Source organism: Pygocentrus nattereri, chromosome 10, assembly GCF_015220715.1.
Source record: "Pygocentrus nattereri isolate fPygNat1 chromosome 10, fPygNat1.pri, whole genome shotgun sequence".
Lineage (NCBI taxonomy): Eukaryota > Metazoa > Chordata > Actinopteri > Characiformes > Serrasalmidae > Pygocentrus > Pygocentrus nattereri.
The window spans coordinates 33,604,114-33,624,174 of record NC_051220.1 but is presented as its reverse complement, the minus strand read 5'-3'; the positions used below and the strand labels follow the sequence as shown (position 1 = coordinate 33,624,174).

Sequence of the window (20,061 nt, the reverse complement as noted above, 5' to 3'; positions counted from 1 at the left end):
AGAGAGAGAGAGAGAGAGGGATCAAAACATACAGTGCCTCCAAGTAATATTCAACTTCCTGCAGATTTTGCAGGTTTACACATTTGGAGTTAACTTAGCATTGTGAAATTTGGACTGCAGATGGGCCTGGGTGTGTGAAATGCACTGCAGCAAAAAAGAATGTTATTCCTCGGTTTATTCATTTTAAAAAAATTTGCAAAGTTTACCAGAGGGTCAATTATTATTCAACCCCTCAAACCACCAGAATTCTGCTTGGTTCTCAAGTATTAAGAAGTAATTGAGGTATTAAGAACAATGAGCTTCATATGCTTGGACTAATTATCAGTTTTTTCTCACCTTTTCTGACTATAAAAGCCCCTCCCCAACCAAGTGAACAGCACTCATACATGGTCAACATGTGAAAGACTAAGGAGCATTCCAAGGTCATCAGAGACAAAATCATGGAGGGTCACATGGCTGGCAAGGGGTATAAAACCCTTTCCAAGGAGTTGGGCCTACTTGTCTCCACCATTGGGAGCATCATCTGGAAGTGGAAGGCTTATGGAACTACTCTCGACCTTCCATGGCCTGGACAGCCTTTCAAAGTTTCCTCCCATGCTGAGGCCAGGCTTGTCTGAACGGTCAAGGCTAACGCAAGGACAACAAGGAGGGAGCTCCGGGAAGACCTCATGGTGATGGGGACATTGGTTTCAATAAATACCATAAGTAACGTACTCCACTCCAGTGGTCTCTGTTCCAGGACAACCCATAAGGTACCTTTACTTTCAAAGCGTCATGTCAAGGCCCATTTAAAGTTTGCTCATGATCACTTGGAGGATTCTGAGGCAGACTGGTTCAAGGTTCTCTGGTCCGATGAGACCAAGATCGAGGTCTTTGGTGCCAACCACGCCCAGGGCGTTTGGCGAGAGGATGGCACTGCATACGACCCCAAGAATACCATCCCTACAGTTAAGCATGGTGGTGTGAGCATCATGCTGTGGAGCTGCTTCTCAGCCAAGGGGCCTGGCCATCTGGTCTGGACCGCAACAGGACAACGACCCCAAGCACATGGCCAAGAAAACCAAAGCCTGGTTTAAGAGGGAAAAGATCAAGGTGTTGCAGTGGCCTAGTCAGTCTCCTGACCTTAACCCAATTGAAAACTTGCAGAAGGAGCTCAAGATCAAAGTCCACAAGAGATGCCCAAAGAACCTAGACAACTTGGAGAAGCTCTGCATGGAGGAGTGGGCCAAGATTACTCCACAGACCTGTGCCGGCCTAATCAGGTCTTATGAAAAACAATTAATAGCTGTAATTGCAAACAAGGGTTATTCCACAAAATTTTAAACCTAGGGGTTGAATAATAATTTATCCTAATTTTTATGTTTAAAATGTCTTATAATTTAATTGAGCAACATATCGGTTAATAAATGCTACTCTTGTTTAAAGTTTGAAGGCTCTAACTTATTTGCACCTTGAATTAGCAAAATCTGCAGGGGGTTGAATTCTTCCTCGGAGGCACAGTATATAAGATTCACAACATTCATAAGAGGGTATGTATTCAATTCCATTCCATTTACAGTACACTGTACCGTTCACTTTAACTAAAAAAATACTCTGAATTAGGATATCAGAAAATTTTGGGTACCAGAATTTTTCCAAAATGTGCCATTTTTGACCATTTTTAACACTTTTTTTAATTCACAAATTATCATGCAAAAGTGCAAAGTATGCCTAAAGAATAATAGAATTCATTGCTTTGGATGGCCAAGCATTCTCAAACATTTCATGACACATGCCTACATCCTGTAATCATTTCAGTGCATTTATTTTATGTAAATTGTTTCTATTTATGGTCAGCTTTTCTCAGGTTTCAGTTTCAGGTTTCAGCCCAGTGTGTCCTGAATTTTGGTTTCGGACAAAAACTGCATTTCTGTACGAGGTAAAGTAAAATTTTTGTTTTGATGTGCAAAAGCACAAAATGAGTTCAAATCACAAAAACACTTTTGCCCTTGTGTACTATTTGCAGTATACTGGGATGATAATTTGATATTTTATTGATCATTTGAACAAATTCTAAGGATTTCTGTATCAATAAACTGCCTGAAAGTTTTACAGCTGCAGTTGCAGTTACACTAAATGGCATAATTAACATGATGAACATTCTCCAGAATACAAAGAATTGCAGTTTTGCATCACATGACAATGCTACATGCTACCTTGCTACTTTATACAATTGATGAACCTTTTTTTCCTTCTATAAAGTTGCCATTTTGTAGATAATAAGCAGTTTTATTAAGACAGCAACAATATACAAAACATACAATATAACAACAATATGACACAGCGTAATTTAGCGCTTAACTCACCAGACCCCAGTCCCCAATATGCCAGCCAACAAGGATTCTGCAGGCCGGCATCTCACAGGCTTGTGTGCTGGGGGGCTTCAGCAGGGTCCCACACATGTAGTCCTCCAGACGGTTTCCTCCTGATCCCACACACACCACATCCCTCATCTGCTCCCCAGAGCCGCATGTCACAGAGCACTGCACACAGTCCACAGAGTAGACACCCACACACAGTACATAAAAGTATGCACAATTACATACAACAGTGTAATAAACCAATAATTCTATGTAATCTATTTCATATGGGTAGCACTGTTTGCTACAGAGCCTGGAAGATATTTGACCCTACTGATAAAGCCAGGAAGGCCCACAAGCTCCAAATAAAGGTGTTATTATACCTCACTTACACATTTGTCATTCAAAAGAGCAAATGTAGGACCGCACCTGAAGCTCCCCCTCTTTCCAGTATAACATCCCATAAATTCCCATCTCTACTTTGTATTTCTGGGATGAACTTTTCGCACCCTACTATTATCTTGCCTCCCGGTTTCTTAATCCTATCTTTGTTATTCAAGGTGGGTACAAGCTGTCCAGCGTTCTCTCCTTTACTACAATCTGTATCACTGCAATATGACTTCTTGCAGCAGATGCATTGTTAATGGCTACAGTGACAGAGCGGATCAAATTACACTGATATTAGAGCAGTTCAGCAGCGCGCTCCTGAACCAAAGTCAAACTCTGATCTCTTGAGTTTGCAGCGAGTGATTTAACCACATTAACCTCTCTGCTACAGAGTCAATTACAAAGCATGCATACAACACCACAGGCCAAAAAAACTTAATACTACTTAACCTGTACAAAATGCTTCGAAAGTTGCGCTTATTCTCACTCCCAGTTAAGTCGTAATAACTACTGTCACAACAAACATGCAATGCCATAAGGAACTTTTTAAGGAGTTAAAAATATCTATTATTTTTGAAAACCTAAATTAAAAGATCAAGTATCATGACACTTATTTTTTATCCAAGAGGTTATTTCTGTTATATCGCCCACCCTAAATGAAACAGCACGTACCTGACTCCAGGAGGACACGCTGTACTGGGCACACTGCTGCATGTTGCAGTTTTGTTGACTGAGAGGTTTGAGAGCGTAGGTCTCACACAGAGAGTCCTCCACCACCCGCACTCCAGATGCGTCATGGGATATGCACTCCACTCGCCGCACCTGAGAGCCACCACCGCACGTCACTGAACACTGGTTCCATTCACCTATCTTCCAGCTGCCGCACAGCAGAATCAATGCAGAGTGAGAACAAGTACAGCTAGTATGGTTAAATCTTAAGGAGGTTGCATACAACAAGAACTCCAACCCAAGCTATGCTAAGACATGCAGCTCCCACACATCTACCCCAACAGCAGCACCACATACAACCTAGTGAGCTTAGCGTCACTTTTAGTAGTCAGTTAGTGTCGACAACACATAGGACACTTCTAAATACACAGCTTTTCACTCTTAAAAATGAAGGTGTCAGAAGAACCACGTGTGGTTCCCTACATAACATTTCAATTGGCAATTGTTTTTGCAAAGATGATCTACCATAATGTTCAATACTAATGAAAGTATGTCCAATAGTATGAATGGAATGAGCAGCAAAAATGTTCTAGAACTGTCTGAATGGGGAAAACATCCTAGAACAGTGTGACTAAGGAGGCATTCTAGTGCAGTATGAATGGAGAAGTGTGTATGGGGGGAAAATATTCTAGAACAAGGTGGATAAGGAGGTATTCTAGAGCAGTGTGCATGGGGGGGGTATTCTAGAACAGGGCAGATAAGGATGTATTCTAGAGCAGTGTGCATGGGGGGGATATTCTAGAACAAACTAGAAGAATAAGGATGTATTCTAGAGCAATGTGCATTGGGGAAACTTTCTAGAACAGTGTGAATGGAAGGCATTCTAGAGCAGCTGTTCATGAGAGAAAACATTTACACCAGTGTGAAAAGGAGAAAACATTCTAGAACAACCTGAATAGGAGGGTATTCTAGAGTAGTGTGAATCAGGCTCCCTTAAGTACCCTTTGATGGGTGATTTTAAAAAGAGAGTTTTTGCAAATGAGAGTATCCACACAATATCAAGATTCTATACTATACTATTTCTAAAACCATGCATCCGAGTCAAGAACCATTGGGAACCTTTATTTTTAAGAGTGCAGGGACAAAGAAACACACACATACAATGTAAATGAACATTTAAAAAAACTGATTAGATTTGATGCCCATGGTTCACATTCAAAGAATTCATAAACAACACTTTCCCTGTCAGGCGACTGATGAGCCCTTAGGAAGAGAGAAAAAAATGCACGAATTCAAGATTCAACAAAATAGAAACATGCTCCTGTCAGTGAAAGACAGAATCCACAGTAATTATAAAGCATAGTTTCAGAGTTCACCAACAGTCAAGGTTCCAGGATGTGCCATTGTTGTGGGTGTGAAGTTCTGGGGTTTTGTAGCTGAGGCCCCAGGTTCTGCTTCTCACACAAACTCCCAGAAAAAAAAAATAAATAAATATATATATATATATATAAATAAATAAACACACCAAATCTGAAGGAAGAGCACCAGACTGTGGATTCAGAGAAACATCAGAACCTAAAGTACACAAACAACATCTACGGACAAAAGTAGCCCCACTAGCACTGATACCAACAAAGACAGCTCTTCTACAGCACAGACAACAGCCCAGCTCAAAGCTCTAGAGCTTGAGTTCATGGGTCATGCACAGGGCATGTGTGTGTCTTTTAAAAAGGGGGATTAGTGAAGTGCCCAGTGAAAAGAAACAGCACTCAGGTGCCTCTTTTCTCAGGGAGAAATACTGCAGTAAGTGGGAGTAGAAGACCAGACTAAAGCTCTGAGCTGGACAGTTGCCCCAGGCCTTAGTTCATCTCCACATGTGGAAGAACAGGCGTTCACAACACTCATCTACTACACATGGAACTCATCAATACAGACTGAGCTCAAACACATATCACTGGTGTAAGTAAATTGTGGACTACTATTTCAATGATTTATTTTGAGACTTTTAAGAATCCATGTAGTTTTGAGATCTAGACATACTGTGAAAGACATTTTAGCAACTTTTGAAAATGTGTATGGAGAGGCCAAGGGTTGACCCCAAACTCATCAAAATTCCTGTAATAAACTAAAATTAGCCCATAAAAAGCTGCTACATTCTTTGGGAACCCAAGTTGGGTAACACTTTGAACACTGTTTTGATGCTCCACTGTAGATGCTTTGTACTTGCTCAACTTAACTTTGGACCAAGTCACATTTACTCAATATTTCCCAACACCAGGATTCTACATTGGACAGTAAGCTCTAAAGTTGGGGTGCAGTGCAAAACGTGAATAAAAACAGAATGCAATGATGTTTCAAACCCCATATGTAACTGGAAATAGTACAAAGTCAAGCTGTCAAATGTTGAAACAGAGAAATTATATTGTTTTTTTTTTTAAATATATATGCCCATTTTTTATTTGATGCCAGTAACACGCTTCAAAAAAGTTGAGACGGGACAAATAGATTGGTAAAGTGGTGTACTACTAAAAAAAAAAGAAAAAAAAAACACCTGGTAGAACATCTCACAGCTAATTAGGCTAACTGGCAACAGGTCAGTAACATGATTGGCTATAAAGAGAGCAGCCCATGCTTCTTTCAGAAGTAAAGATGTGAAAGACTGAACAAGTAAATAATGCAACAATTTAAGAATAACATTTTTCATTGTACAATGATAAAGAATTTGGGATCTCATCATCTATGGCATATAATATCACTAAAAAGTTGCATGCAAGGGACAGGCCAAAAACCAGTAATGGCTAGCTGTGATCTTAGGGCCCTCAGGCAGCACTGCAAGATTCTGTAGTGAAAATCATTGCATGACCTCAGGAACACTTCTGAAAACCACTGTCAGTGAACACAGTTCATCACTGCACCCACCAAATGCAAACAACTCAGTCATGCAAAGAAGAAACCATATATAAACAGGATCCAGAAACACCACTGTCTTATCTGGGCCCGGGCTCATCTAAGGTGGACAGAGCTGTGGAAAAGTGTCCTATAGGCTGTCAGATCAAAATTTGAAATTCTTTTCGTAAATCATGCACACCGTATACTCCAGACTAAAGAGGAGAGTTGCCATTCAGCTTTTTATCAGTGCACAGTTCAAAAGCCAGCATCTGTGATGGTACATAGGTACATTAGTGCACATGGCATGGGTGACTGGTACACCTCTGAAGGCACCTTTAATGCTGAATGATATATACAGGTTTTGGAGCAACATATACTGCCATCCAAACAATGTCTTTTTCAGGGAAGGCTTTGTTTATTTCAGCATGATAAAAACCTGCATATATTACAACAGCATGGCACCATAGTAAGAGAGTCTGGTTGCTAAACTGGCCCACCTGCAGTTTAGACCTGTCACCCATTGAAAACATTTGGTGCATTATGAAACAAAAAAATATGACAAAGGAGACCCCAAAATGTCAAGCAGATGACATCCTATACCAAGCATGAATGGGAAAATATTTCACTTTCAAAATTATAGTGTGTTGTTAAAAGAAGAGGTGATGCAACAGAGCGGTAAACGTGCCATCCCAACTTTTTTTAAATGTGTTGCCGGACTCAAATTTGAATTTGCAATATATTTTTTACAAAACAATTACAAATGTTGTTTTTGTAATATTTTCAACTAAATATGGGGTTTAAATTATTTGACCATTATTCTGTTCTTATTTACATTTTGCACAGTGCTCCAAATTATTTGGAAGCAATGTTATAGAGAATTTCACTAGATTGTTAACAGTTTGAGTATTTGTAGAAAAGCTATGGGGGACCATCAAAATAAAATGAGACCCTAAGTTACAGTTTGTGTTTGAGATCACATTCTGCTGCCATCTGCTCCTTCGGACAGAGTTACCTGTACACCTGAACATAGACACGTGGTGGCTCTCTGGGTCTCCACAATTGCGGCTGGTACACATACGCCATCCTTACGGAACAGGAGCAATACACCAAAACTTTTCAGACCCAGCAATTCCTCACTAATCAAACAACCCAGATCAATAAAAACACAACTGTGATAATGCTCACATGAACTATAGACATTTAAATAGTCACAAGGACATCACATATCATCACAGACCTTTCACAGACATCCCAACTATTGAAAATAAAGCTAATTTAATACTTTGAATGCAAGGTTTCGATGTATTTAGGGAATTCTCCTACCTGCGGGTGAGGGGGCACTGTTGCTCGTTGCATGTGCGGTTATTGAGAGGTCGAGGCAGGGAAGCACACAAATAGTCTGGGTATGCTTCATTATCAATAGTACAGAAGACCAGACGAGACTGATAACCTGAGAAGATAAAAAATAAATAAGACAACCATTTATTAAAAACCTTATCAAAGTCATGTCATGAGCTCAATGTTTGTGAAATGGATACATGACAAAATGTCATTCATAACATCACATGACGGTAGGACAGCCAAATCATGCTCAGATATTGTTCAAAACAATCTCTTTACTAGGCACTAGAGTGCTCCCAGCTCTTGCCTGGAGGTTTGACACTGACCAGAGCCACATTCCTTGCTGCAGGCAGACCAGGAGCCATAGCTCCAGTAGTAGCCCTCTCTAGAACGACCACTGGGCAGATAATACTCGTAGTCCACTCCTCTGTTGGGCTCCTGAGTGATCAGCTGAATGGAGACAAACATGCAGCAGGTTGAACATTAGAAGTCATCATTATGGCTAATGATAATAAGCATGATATAATTAGCTGTTTCTCATTCATAGCTCATTGAAATAAGCAGAGACACTTAACTGATAGAAAATTTCTGCTCATAAATTGGAGAATCTAGACATAAAAAACATTAATCTGTGCACAACGGTGGACCTACAGGACTGCAGCTGTGTACCAAAGTAAGGATCTTACCTCAATGACCAGGGGCTCAGTGGTAGGTCCACGGCCAATGATGGTTTCAGGGGTCATCTCCCCCTCTGTTCCTCTCTGATAGTACAGCATGGTGCCAGCAATTGGGGTAGCACGGGAAAATTCAATCACCCAGTGCCCGTTAAGGTAGTACTCACCACGCAGGTTCTTGATAGCTGAAAGAATTCACATTGGGAGGGATATACTGATTCTAACACCACCAGCACTACTACTGCTACTGCTTCCTACTGCTTCCTACTGCTTCCTACTGCTTCCTACTGCTTCCTACTGCTTACTTTTAAAAACAGCAAGGAATGAGGGATGAAAAACTGCCCCAATGCAGCTCATTCTCATACACTTACCCAAGTAGTTGCGAGTAGCTACAGCTTCACTGATGCGGATGCTGGTAGCACCAACAGGAATGATGATCATTTGATTGTACCCTACAAGTAAAGAAAAAAATAAACATTGACACTTGTTTTGGCACAAACTCTCATTTTAAACCCCACACTGTGAGGCCTGGGATGCGTGTTACCGTTAGGCAGATCCCGCATGGAGAAAGTGTTCTTGATGGCTTGGCAGGACTGACCGTTCCCCCCACACACCAGGCAAGGGTCCTCCTGCTGGGTAGAGTCCAGCATGCTGTCACAGCCCAGACGCTGTAGGCAGGAAAGAGACATTTAGGATATTTTGGGATATTGTTTGGCACACATTCTTCAGAACAAGGACTCAGGGTGGGGGATTTTCTTGAAGATTATTTTAGAACGCCTCACAACTCCCACAAGGAACTTTCCAGTAAATTAATCTTTTACATAAATTGCTTTGAAAAAGATGTGAAAGAATAAGCTAAAATAAAACTAAAAGTAACAGATTTAATTTTACCTTCTATGAGTTAACAAATTATTTTAGAATTTCAGAAGACCACTTACAATGTTTTGTATAGTTTTATGAACCAAAAACAATCCTAATTCATTTTTCCATGATCATTTTCCTACCTCTCTTCAACCCTTAGAATTACACAAGTCTTTTTGCAACTGTCTTCAAGATGGACCAATGTAAATTATCTCTACTCTGATTGGCTGCCCTGTATTGTCTCTCCTTCAAAAAGCAAACCAGGCTGAAATACTACTCATAAAATCAAGAGAATGGATGGGACTAGACAGTAGGAACAAAAAGGCTGAAAAGATGGATACATGTAAATACATTGTTTTTTGTGACACAACATAAAGAAGGCAGCAGACGAACAGCCGCTTTAATCTGGATTACCATACAAATATACAGTAAAATCTATGCAGATATCAGTGGTTGCTAAAACTAGTAAAGCATTGTGTTGGCCACTGATGCTCACCCTGCAGACTCCCTCCACACAGATATCCTTCCTGCCTGGGTGGCAGGGTGTGCCATCCACCACTGAGGAGCGGTGACGATAGTAGAAGTTTTCTCCTCTGGGGATGCAGTTCAGCTCACATGGGTTTTCCGCTGTGAAGAGGAGAACAGGTCATATTCAAAGCAAATGCAAAGACAAGCCACTGCTGTTTATGTCTGGACAGGCAGACCTAAACAAAACAGCCAGCAGTTACTTAGAATAGCAGATTATGTTGCAATGTGGCCTCCTTAGGTGGATATCATTTGTCACATTCATTTAATATCAGTGCAAATAAGCAATGTGCGGCAGTAATGAATGTCTTTTGGCCTTTGTAATGTTACAATCTCCTCTGCAAGTTTATACTTTTCAAAGATGTGAAAGACTCTAATAAAATCTTACATGGGACAATGTTTGGACAATGAAACTTCATGGTCATTTAATCTCATTTAAGATGATATGTCTATAACACTTAGTGGTAAGATAACCCTACTGCCTTAAAATTGAGATGAGGAACTTCAAATGGAGATGGCAAAATTATAATATCATAATACTTTAAAATATTTACTCAATACATATTTATTTTTTCTGAGGTTGAGTATAAAAATACTATCAAAAACTATTAATCTAATGATCAGTGTATTGAAGACAGATGCTCAGAAAAACAATGTGACAGACGTAACACTAAATGCTGCCATACTGGCCATGCCTAACATCACATAACTTCACAGAATGTAACACACCAATTATTCACTGCCATCAGAAGAAAATTTTGTATCTCCATTTTTGTCATTTTTCAGTTTGTGACATAATTTGAAAATGCTGGTTGCCCTTTACATTGTATGTAAATTTAATAAAGAATGGAAGAAAAGAAACAGCCCAAAACGACTTGGAAAAAATTCTGGTTCCATGGTTAATGTTGACTTATTCTGTTATTTCACAATCTGAAGTTCAATGAAATCAAATATACAAGCTGGACAGGTTAACGTTTCAAGTAGAAATATTTTCATATTGAAGGCAGTGCAAAAATGAATGTATTGAATTTACTTGATCCACACATGTGCATAATTTCCATATGCTTAAAAGACAGTACATCAACACAAAAACCGCCCAAAGATAAAGGATAAAGAAAGTAAACAAAAAGATAAAATTGTGGTAATGTAATGAATTGTACTGGATATGAATACATCTGAACTAAGTAAATTCAGCACAGCACACATACAAAACAATTACTCAGTAAGTACTATGAAAGTAATAAAACTGTCAGTCTTGCTTTGTACATACCTCCATAGTAAGGCAGCCACTTGTAGAGTTTTCCATGGAAGTCAGTGCCATCAAACTGAGAGCATTGTTCCTCTCTGAAATCTCTGGATCCCTCAGGGCAGTCCTAAAAGGAAATAATCAAAACGAGAACAGGTAAATGAGAAGAGACTAGCAAATTTACAGTGAAACAGAAAGACAGACATAGAGAGAGTGCTGAAAGCCATTTAAACACTCTCAACTACAGCGGGCACAGGCTTGTCTGCATGTTTCTTTTTTTGCAGATCAGATGGGTCATATGTGTTAAGGGTTATTTAGGATTGTACCTGAATATTGCAAGAGCGGTACGACTTATCGGGTCCGACACAGTTGTGCCCTCCATCAGTCCTGAGAGCAGCAGAGTTGCATAAAAAACATTATGACACTGAATAAATGACAAAGAAACATAAGCATTGAGTAGAACCGCTGTCAAAATGGTAATCTGTCCTGGGCATTTTTCATAAAATTTAATATTACAATATTTTCAACATCAGATGAAATTTAAATTAGTATTAACACAGTTAATGAACTCATTCACCTGAAACTGTTTTGAGTAGACTAAAGGACACCTGTTTCAATTAATAAGCAGACCAAAAACAAAAATACATGTGAGGGAATTTGACATTTCTTTAGTTTTATGTACAGGGTGACACAAACTCATGTACTCATACAACATACTGCACAAGTACACGGCTTGGCACTGAACTATGGAATCTGGGTGTGTTAGTGCCTCTCCCCTCAGCCCTGCAGATCATTTTGATGCCAATTCAGAGAGGTTTTAACAAATTATTCACAGACTAAAATATAAACTTGTCTGGTCAGGAAAGATGATATAACATTAGGCACTCTGGATGACATCAAGGACAAGCTGAACTAATATAACAGAACTAATTACAGCTGTTGGAGTTTCCCATTTCAGAGTAGCAAGTCAGCACAATGATATTCTTAGACTAATGGTTTGCAGGGTGTGGTGACTGAACAGACACAGACACAAAACGTCTCCTGAAAAAGAAAAACAAAATTGGATCTTGACTACATCCGGTTGAATCGTGTCTGGAAGTAAGGTGAATTTGTGTGCATGTGTATGGGTGTGCAGAGTCGTGTCAGTTTCTTTTTTTAAGTTTCAAAATGCCTCTCTTTGGGAATTTCTGACACATTCGCCCTACTCAGTGCCGCAGCTTGTCTGACACGTAATATGTGAACATAATCTTTCTAGCTACAGTGCGTGTTTTCTAGTGCCTGAGGGCCAAAACTTTACAGGCATCATTTAAATCAGGTGGGCAGACCAGATGCAGGCTGGTGCAAAATACACTTGCTTTGACAGTATAAAGATCTGAGGAACTGTTGGATTTTTTATGGTTAAACTTCACACTTCCTCCCATTGGTCACAATTTTGTGGTTACCCACAATCACATACACAGTTCTCTTCTAAGAGGACAGTTGTACCACGATTAAATTCATATTGAATACATATTTATACTTTGTTACCATACTGATATTACAAAAACATAACAGAACATTTCAAAATGTTCGAGGAACCCTGCACTCAAACAGAGGGTGTGAGGTTGACAGACACAACGTCTCCTCTTTGGAAGCACTGCTCACATCATCAGGTGCAAGAGAGAACATGCAAGCTGGATTCCAACTCAGGCAAGATTTATGGACACAACGCTAAGCTGGTGAGGATTCTCTTGAGCCAGCCTATTCAAACAAGCTTACACTTTTAGAAGCACACAGTTAGAGGCTACAGCATGATCCCCTCACTTATAAGTATTTACCACCTGATCTACAGTGAATATATAAGATGCCAACTCAGTTACAATGACAATCTAGCATGACTGGATTTCAGAGAATGTTATATTAAATACTAAATGAATGTTATATTAAATACTAAAGAGAAGGGCTTGACTGATATATTAGTTGGACGATAATATCGGTCAATATCAGCATGGTATTATTATCAGCAAAAATGTAACCGATGATATGTCAGATGATTAGCAGCTTGTTCCTAGCTTGCCATCTACCAATAACTGAGCAAAACCTTTGACAGTTATGCCAATCACTTTATGTATATAATAATAATACAGGATGAAATGATGAACAACATCACGCTTGTTTTTACAAAAATATGCAAAATGTATCCAAACAATCCTTTTAGCCTGATATGCATATAGATATATGTATTGTAGCATAACAGGCTACAACACAAAATCATCTTTTATAAAAAGACTTAATAAAAAAAGGATAGATAGGAGCTGATCAACAGAAACCAACACTGCAAAGTATTCTGGGTAGCTCCTCAGTGCTATATTACATTATTTAGATGAGAATATTACATAATGAGTAAAAATATAAAAATATAAAATAAAAATATAAAATTATATAGACTGATATCAATTACTGGCCTCAAAAATTGGTATCAGGCTCAAAATTTTCCTCTTGGCTCTATTCTAGAGTGCAGAAAAACGTAAGTTTCCAATCTTCTTACTCTGAAAGGACAGCAGTAAACAGCAAAGGGCACTCAAGCTTTTAACTTAGGGCTTGTCTGGGAAACGCCTGCTTTTATCATAAAGTTCAATAGACATTTTTCAATAGTGATTTGAATGGGGTCGGCAATACTAGTCACCGCAGAGTAACAGAAAATCTTGTGAAGTTTTTTGCTTGTAAATCTAACAGAACCCTACTGGACACACAAGTAGGGATTTGACTGCAGGACATCTTTTTCAGGTAAACTGAATGAAAAGAATGTTTAAGAGAAAGAATCTCTGGTCTGGTCACCTGACTACAGTCTACAAAGACATCCCCCATGGGCAAAAGAATGGACTTACTGTAAAGGACTATGTCAGCATAGCTGAATCATTGTATGGTGTGTACCGGACCCAGATTCAAACCTATTATCCATTTCAAAAAGAATCTGAACTGCTAAACAATTCTCAGCCTGAGGCTACACTGACACACCCAGACATGATGATGCCCAATTAAGTGTCTGTGAGCTGCCTGCTTACCGCTGAGTCACACAACGCCTCATCCTCACGGTTACCCCGCTGCCACACGTGCGGCTGCACTCTCCATATGGTCCCCATTCGTCCCAGTAATCACCACTGGGCAGCTGAAAATACATCACACACACTTTTGTCTATTTGGACAGCACCAAATTGTATTAGCTGTAACTTAATACTTTAAGGACTCAACCCAGTCGCACTTTTGTGGCTGCATGAACATCACAGAAAAAAACACAATGTGTTCACAATGTGTTCACTGCACATATGTACATACCAAGTTATATACATGCATATTGTTGCTGTCCAACAAAAAACACTCATCTATGTATTCATGTTTTTTTTTCCACATTCACAGTCTATTTTACTGTGTATTTTTGTGAGGAATTGACTGTTCAAAAACCTAAAAATTACTTAATTAATTAATAAAATCTTTTCAGATTAACCTGTAGTAGCAGCTAGGAAGGTTTTTGCCTTCTCCTGTAAAGCTATCATTTTGGAGATACTTCTTTTGTGGACAGCAACAACATCCTGATTGTTAATTCTGTGAATCTTACAGCTGATTTAACTTACTCATTTAATGTAAACAAGAAAGCAGTAAGTCAGTATTCCACAGAGCTGAGAAGGACTAGCTCACACATGAACAGTCCAACATGAGCCACACCACAGTCCTGGGATTTGCCAGGCAGAAAGTACAAGATGTCACAGTGGTTTCTAGATAAAGCCATGTCTCACTCATTAATTCCAACCTTTTGTCCACAGGCATGTACCAGAGGTATGTAGTAGTCACATTTAGTTAGATTTACTCTATACAAGTAACATTTTGATGCATATGCACTTTGAATATTTTCAAATGGCAAATAAACATACTTTTACAATTCCAATACCTTTGTGATGAAAATAATCTACTTGTTTTACATACATTTTAGTCATTAACGTTTAGTTACTAATTCATTTAGTTACTAATATATACATTACAGGTCAGTTTCCCAGACAGGGATTAAGCCTAATCCTGCCTTACATCACATTTTGAACAGAGATTCTTTACTCCACGCTAGACTTAAAATGAGTGGGGAACTGACCTTAAATGGTTACGTTTATTCATTATAAATCATTAATAAACTTAATTTAACCCCATGTTTTACTTAAAACTAAGAATGCATCACACAAAAGAACAGAACCCTCAGTTCCTGACCTGTTATATCTGCACAGTTCTTTTTAAGGGGGTAATTACTTCTACTTGAGTGGCTATTTTACCACAGCAACAAGATGTGTGTGTAAACTACTCCACCCACCTGTAGGTCATATGCATACCACAAAACAGCATGCAGTTAGAAAATTGGAGTATTAGTCAAAAATGCTAACAAGATTAACGTCATGTCACACTTAATCCCAGAACATATACCAACGAACATCCACTTGCCCCCAGCTACACTGCCTATCTTTGCCTTATCTAAAACATCTGGCTGGCTCTGCACTGCAGCACTGCTGTTATCTTAGTTTATCCTTTTTGTTCACTCACTCCACTTACCATGTAGACAGAGGCCAGGACTAACTGCAGGGAAGCCACGGCCAACAGCAGCTTCATTGTTCACTTCAGGACACAGCTGATTCCTATTTAGGATGTACCTCTGAGGGAATGAACCTTTGTTGAATGCAAATATATCACAGAATAAGTATCCAGAGTTAGACGTGCTCTTACTGGTACTCAATAAGACTGTTTTCAATTGGTTTGAGTATGAGTACGTAGCCTTGTATGCGAGGACAGATAGAAATAAAATGTGCTGGTATGTATTGATTCTCTTCACTGTAAACACTAATGTGAGAATGTATACACACTACCAGCTGATATCTTGTGAAACATGCTGTACTACTCTTGGATTTAAAAAAAAAGTAACATTCACAATGGAACATCCACAATGCATAAAACCAATGCATAAAACCACAATAACAAACAAACCAAATGGGGATGTGCTATGGAAATGGCTGTGCATTTGAGTGGCAGCTTTACCTGGGTGTTTCCACTGTGGTTTAGGTAGTCACTCATTCAATAACCTGCAAAAAAACAACAATAAAAAAGGATCATTCAAAAAGTGAGCATTAGCTGGTTCTTAATTTGGATAAACCACAAAAATTCCATGCACTCTATATCCCAAGAGGACGCAGCATCCCTGGAGGCAAACACAATCAGTATGAAACCACCCGTCATGGGAAAGAGCAATGAGCCATCTCCTTTGGCGCTTTGTGCTGGGCTGCCCAAACATGAGCCCTGTTCTCTTGAGAAGATGTAATTGCTTAATTGAGATATTTGCAATGCTCTCCAGGCGAATGCAGATGGAGAACTGGCTGTTTGTTTGTTTTTACTGGCTGTTATGAGGACGGCAGGGGGCTACTGCCCTATGAACCGGAATAGAAATCCATTACTGCCAAGCCTGATGAGCATAAAGCTTTAGGATGCGGAGTTCTCAGGCCTGTGGTCAACTGGAAGCAACAACCTCCAACTGTGATTTGGGAGTATGTCAGGATGACAGCTTCTCCAAAAGTAGCCTGCTGCCTCCTATGTTGTTCCAATTGATGTAACTTCTCATAATTGAATCCACTTGAGTCTCGTTATCAGTGTCAGTGCCTCTATGAGTCTATTGTGAGAATGCTATGATTGGAGTGACGGGTAACCAGCAATTCAAAACACAACACTGACACTTAGGAGAAACAAAAAACATGCTAAGACACATACGCAGCAAAAAAGGCTTGCAAGACTTTTTGGGAGTTTTGGAGAGGCCTTCAGACTGTGGCTGTTGTCAGATGGTGCATGCTGCCACCTGTAAGGGTTATTACACAAAGCATGTTTAATCTGGAGGCGCACTCCACTCATACTTGGATTACTACCTGGACGGTGAAGAATTCTGAATAGGAGTACATATTGTTAATGGGTATAGTCGATATTACATAATAGAGTAGCAATTATACATCTGATAGTCCACAGGACTGTTTTGTACTTGTCTTAGTATATGTGCATATTCTATTTCATGCTTAAAAAGGATGCTGATCTGAATTCATTCTGCACACCTTGAACTCTATTACTTACACGCCACCAACTGTTACAAAACATATCGCTGTTCAAAAAACAACATGCATCAATTTTATTTGCAATGTTAATTTTATGCACCCTTTTTGAGCACAGGAGCTGGTGAAAATTTTATACTGGATGCCACACATCACTGCGGAACAAAACCTCGTATCTCTATTTTTGATGTTTTTCAGTTTATGACACAATTTAAAATTGCCTGTTGCTCTTTGCACTGTATTTAAATTTTGTGATGCATGGACCAAAAGAAACGGCTTCAAATTACTTGGAAAATGTCTGGTTCCATTGACTTACATTATGTCATTCAGTATTAAGTAAAGCCGTTTTTTTTCCCTTCTCCTGTAAAGTTCTTATTTTGGACATACAAGGTTTTGTTCTGACAGCAGCGATATGCTCTGAAATGATTTGGAATAGCATCCATTTACACTAACATACACTAGAAGTTCTCAAGAAAGCTGCCATTTTGAAGGAGAGGTGGGCAAAAATATAACAATGCGAAAATCTTATTTTTTTAATATTAATATTTTTTAGAAAAAAAAGAAGCAATAGTGCTACATTAACAAAAAAATACTATCAAAATCTGTGAATATAGTCATTCTTATTCAATATTTGGCACAGTGAGCTGCACTACATCCAGTTAACTGGGACTTATTTTGCTCTCTTTAGACTGAAACATACACAATATGTTCAGAAATGTATTTTATACTGTGTTAACAAAATCCATCCCAATAACAATATATACTGTCATATTGCCCAATGCTGCTTTGGAGCTTATTTTTTGGGGAGGAGGGTTGGTTGGTTTATTTATTCCCTGGACAGTGACGACATGCTGCACTACTCCTTGTTTTCCTGGACTCCTAGGAGGCACTAGGAGTCACTTCACTACCAGCCAGAAAGGAAAGCACTGCACATAACCACCACAACAAACTCAGCTTCGTGTTTCACAGCCTGTCGGTCGAGAGCGGCTGCGTGTTGTGCAGGTATGGGTGGAGTACGCCCTGAAACAAAGTGCTCAGAAACTGAAATCCGGACCCAAACAAATTTAACGATTAGCCCAACAAACTTGACTCGACTTCGAGACGCACTTTCCCCACTTCACACCCCTATTTAACGCGTTACATCTGAAAGACCTACACTGCCAAAGCGTGTACTGCAATATTGAACACAGTCAATGATAAAAAGCAGGAAACCCAGCGATGGTAATACTGCAAACTGCTCCCTGAGTTTGGCAGCTGATAGAGTGGAGCCCGCGAGTCTGAGGCAGACAGAAACAGCGAAGCTGACTAAGCAGCTGAACTCACCCGCTGCGGCTGAGGGAAGTGAAGCGCTCCAGCTTTCAGCGCGTGTGGAGGTGAGCCGGGCTGTGGAGCGGCGGCTGCTGCTGCTGCTGCTGCTGAGCTCTGCTGTGGAGTTGACGGGGATGTTTGAGCGCCCCTCTCTCACTGACACGCTGCTGGAGGAAGCAGCCTGTTAAAGGTGCACTGCACCAAACCGCAGGCAAGCCCACCCCAGCACCAAAAGCATGATGGGTAATTACCCTCAAGGTGTCATTTTCCAAGGAAAAGAGAACCGTCCAGGACGCGATTCTCCTTTTATGTAATATGTACCAGAGAACTGTCTGTTCACCAACTGCAGCCTGTTAAAGCACAAATTGCACGTTTCAAACACGCATTCAGTTTTAAACTATATTTAAGTGTCTATGAAGTTTATGAATGAGCGTGAAGACTTTAAGAGGTTGAATGTTTTGTTTGATGTTTGAACTGTAGGTCGTTTCTCCTGAATCCAGCTTTGTCGTCAATGTCAGCGCAAAAGCTTGTGTCTCGCTTAATAATTTGACAGTCTCAGCTGCCCTTAACACTGTGAACAAATGGACCGGTAGAAATAGCCCAGACTTATTTAACATAAAATCTGTTTGCATTAGTTTCAAGCGCCTGAGGAATGTATGCTTTAAAAGCTGTTTATTTGGGCAGTAAGCATTTATTTGCCCAGAAAACAATAATGAATACAAATAAGTTGTAAAACTAGTGGTTTTATGTATGTCCGTGTGTTTATTTAAACATTTCCAAACCTCAAGGGAGGAGAATTATCTGTAGATTTGTACAGATGATCCAATCTGGTTTAGTCTGTTAAATCAGTTGTGCTGGTGGTGGATTTGAGCAAAAGTACACCATGATTGGGATCTATCTATCTATCTATCTATCTATCTATCTATCTATCTATCTATCTATCTATCTATCTATCTATCTATCTATCTATCTATCTATCCCCCCCCCCACCCACCTATATACCTACCTACCTATAAGGAGTAGAGTGTCTCAGAAGTTCTGAAGTGAATGTTTATACAGTGAGAATGAACCCTCTAAAAAAAACTGGAAAATTTCATAGTGAAAAGTGTTTCAAACAAGAAAATTCCATAATCTTTTATTATTTTTCCATCTTGTATGCAACAACACATGCTAACACAAACATATACACTAAGACATTATTGCACAAAATATACAAACAAAAGCTAGCAGACTTTTTTTACGAAAAAACCACTGAAGCCACAATGAGGGCTCTGAAAAGGAAACTACCACTACGCACTTCCAAAAATGGCTTGCTCTCCCTGCTTTTAAGAGATGTGGGCAACACAGGGATTCCAACTACAGCTCCCTTTTGGAAGAAACACCAAAAACAAATTGTAATTAAGGAAAGGCTAGTGGTAAACGGAAACATGAATTTCTAAGCAATCATCCCACTTCAGGTTTGGTTGCACCAGTAGCAATGCTGTGGTCCGGTTGCGTTCCATTTTCAGGGTTTTGAGGGGCCCCTCTGTGACTGCTCTTAGAGGTGGGTCTCTTGGTCTCTTGTGGGAGAGATTCATTTCTGTGTGCCTCTAAAAATGTGACTAGTCAAATGAAAAGAAAACAGGATGAGGCTTTATCTGGACTCCAAAAAGCACCATTGCAGAGGTCTTTGGCCCCCAGACATTGCTTCCTGGAGAACTTGCAGTTGGTCGTGGTGGAAA

At 39.6% G+C, this 20,061-nt stretch overlaps 1 protein-coding gene across 2 annotated transcripts in view; it reads right to left on the bottom strand.

Moving 5' to 3' along the window:
* Positions 1-18,497, bottom strand: part of paplna (papilin a, proteoglycan-like sulfated glycoprotein) — a 35,138-nt gene extending 16,641 nt beyond the window's left edge. The window contains exons 1-15 of one of the 2 annotated variants that reach the window (XM_017690788.2): positions 18,356-18,497; positions 15,981-16,024; positions 15,501-15,614; positions 13,976-14,079; positions 11,258-11,318; positions 10,956-11,058; positions 9,657-9,787; positions 8,844-8,967; positions 8,671-8,751; positions 8,312-8,484; positions 7,952-8,075; positions 7,608-7,734; positions 7,297-7,368; positions 3,399-3,603; positions 2,346-2,522 (exon numbers count right to left, since the gene is read on the bottom strand). In XM_017690788.2, the coding sequence (XP_017546277.1) occupies positions 2,346-2,522; positions 3,399-3,603; positions 7,297-7,368; positions 7,608-7,734; positions 7,952-8,075; positions 8,312-8,484; positions 8,671-8,751; positions 8,844-8,967; positions 9,657-9,787; positions 10,956-11,058; positions 11,258-11,318; positions 13,976-14,079; positions 15,501-15,557 (1,539 nt within the window). In that variant the 5' untranslated portion in view covers positions 15,558-15,614; positions 15,981-16,024; positions 18,356-18,497. The remainder of the gene's footprint in view (positions 1-2,345; positions 2,523-3,398; positions 3,604-7,296; positions 7,369-7,607; positions 7,735-7,951; positions 8,076-8,311; positions 8,485-8,670; positions 8,752-8,843; positions 8,968-9,656; positions 9,788-10,955; positions 11,059-11,257; positions 11,319-13,975; positions 14,080-15,500; positions 15,615-15,980; positions 16,025-18,355) is intronic. The other variant, XM_017690789.2, reaches the window with a different exon arrangement.
* Between the last annotated feature and the right edge of the window lie 1,564 nt (positions 18,498-20,061).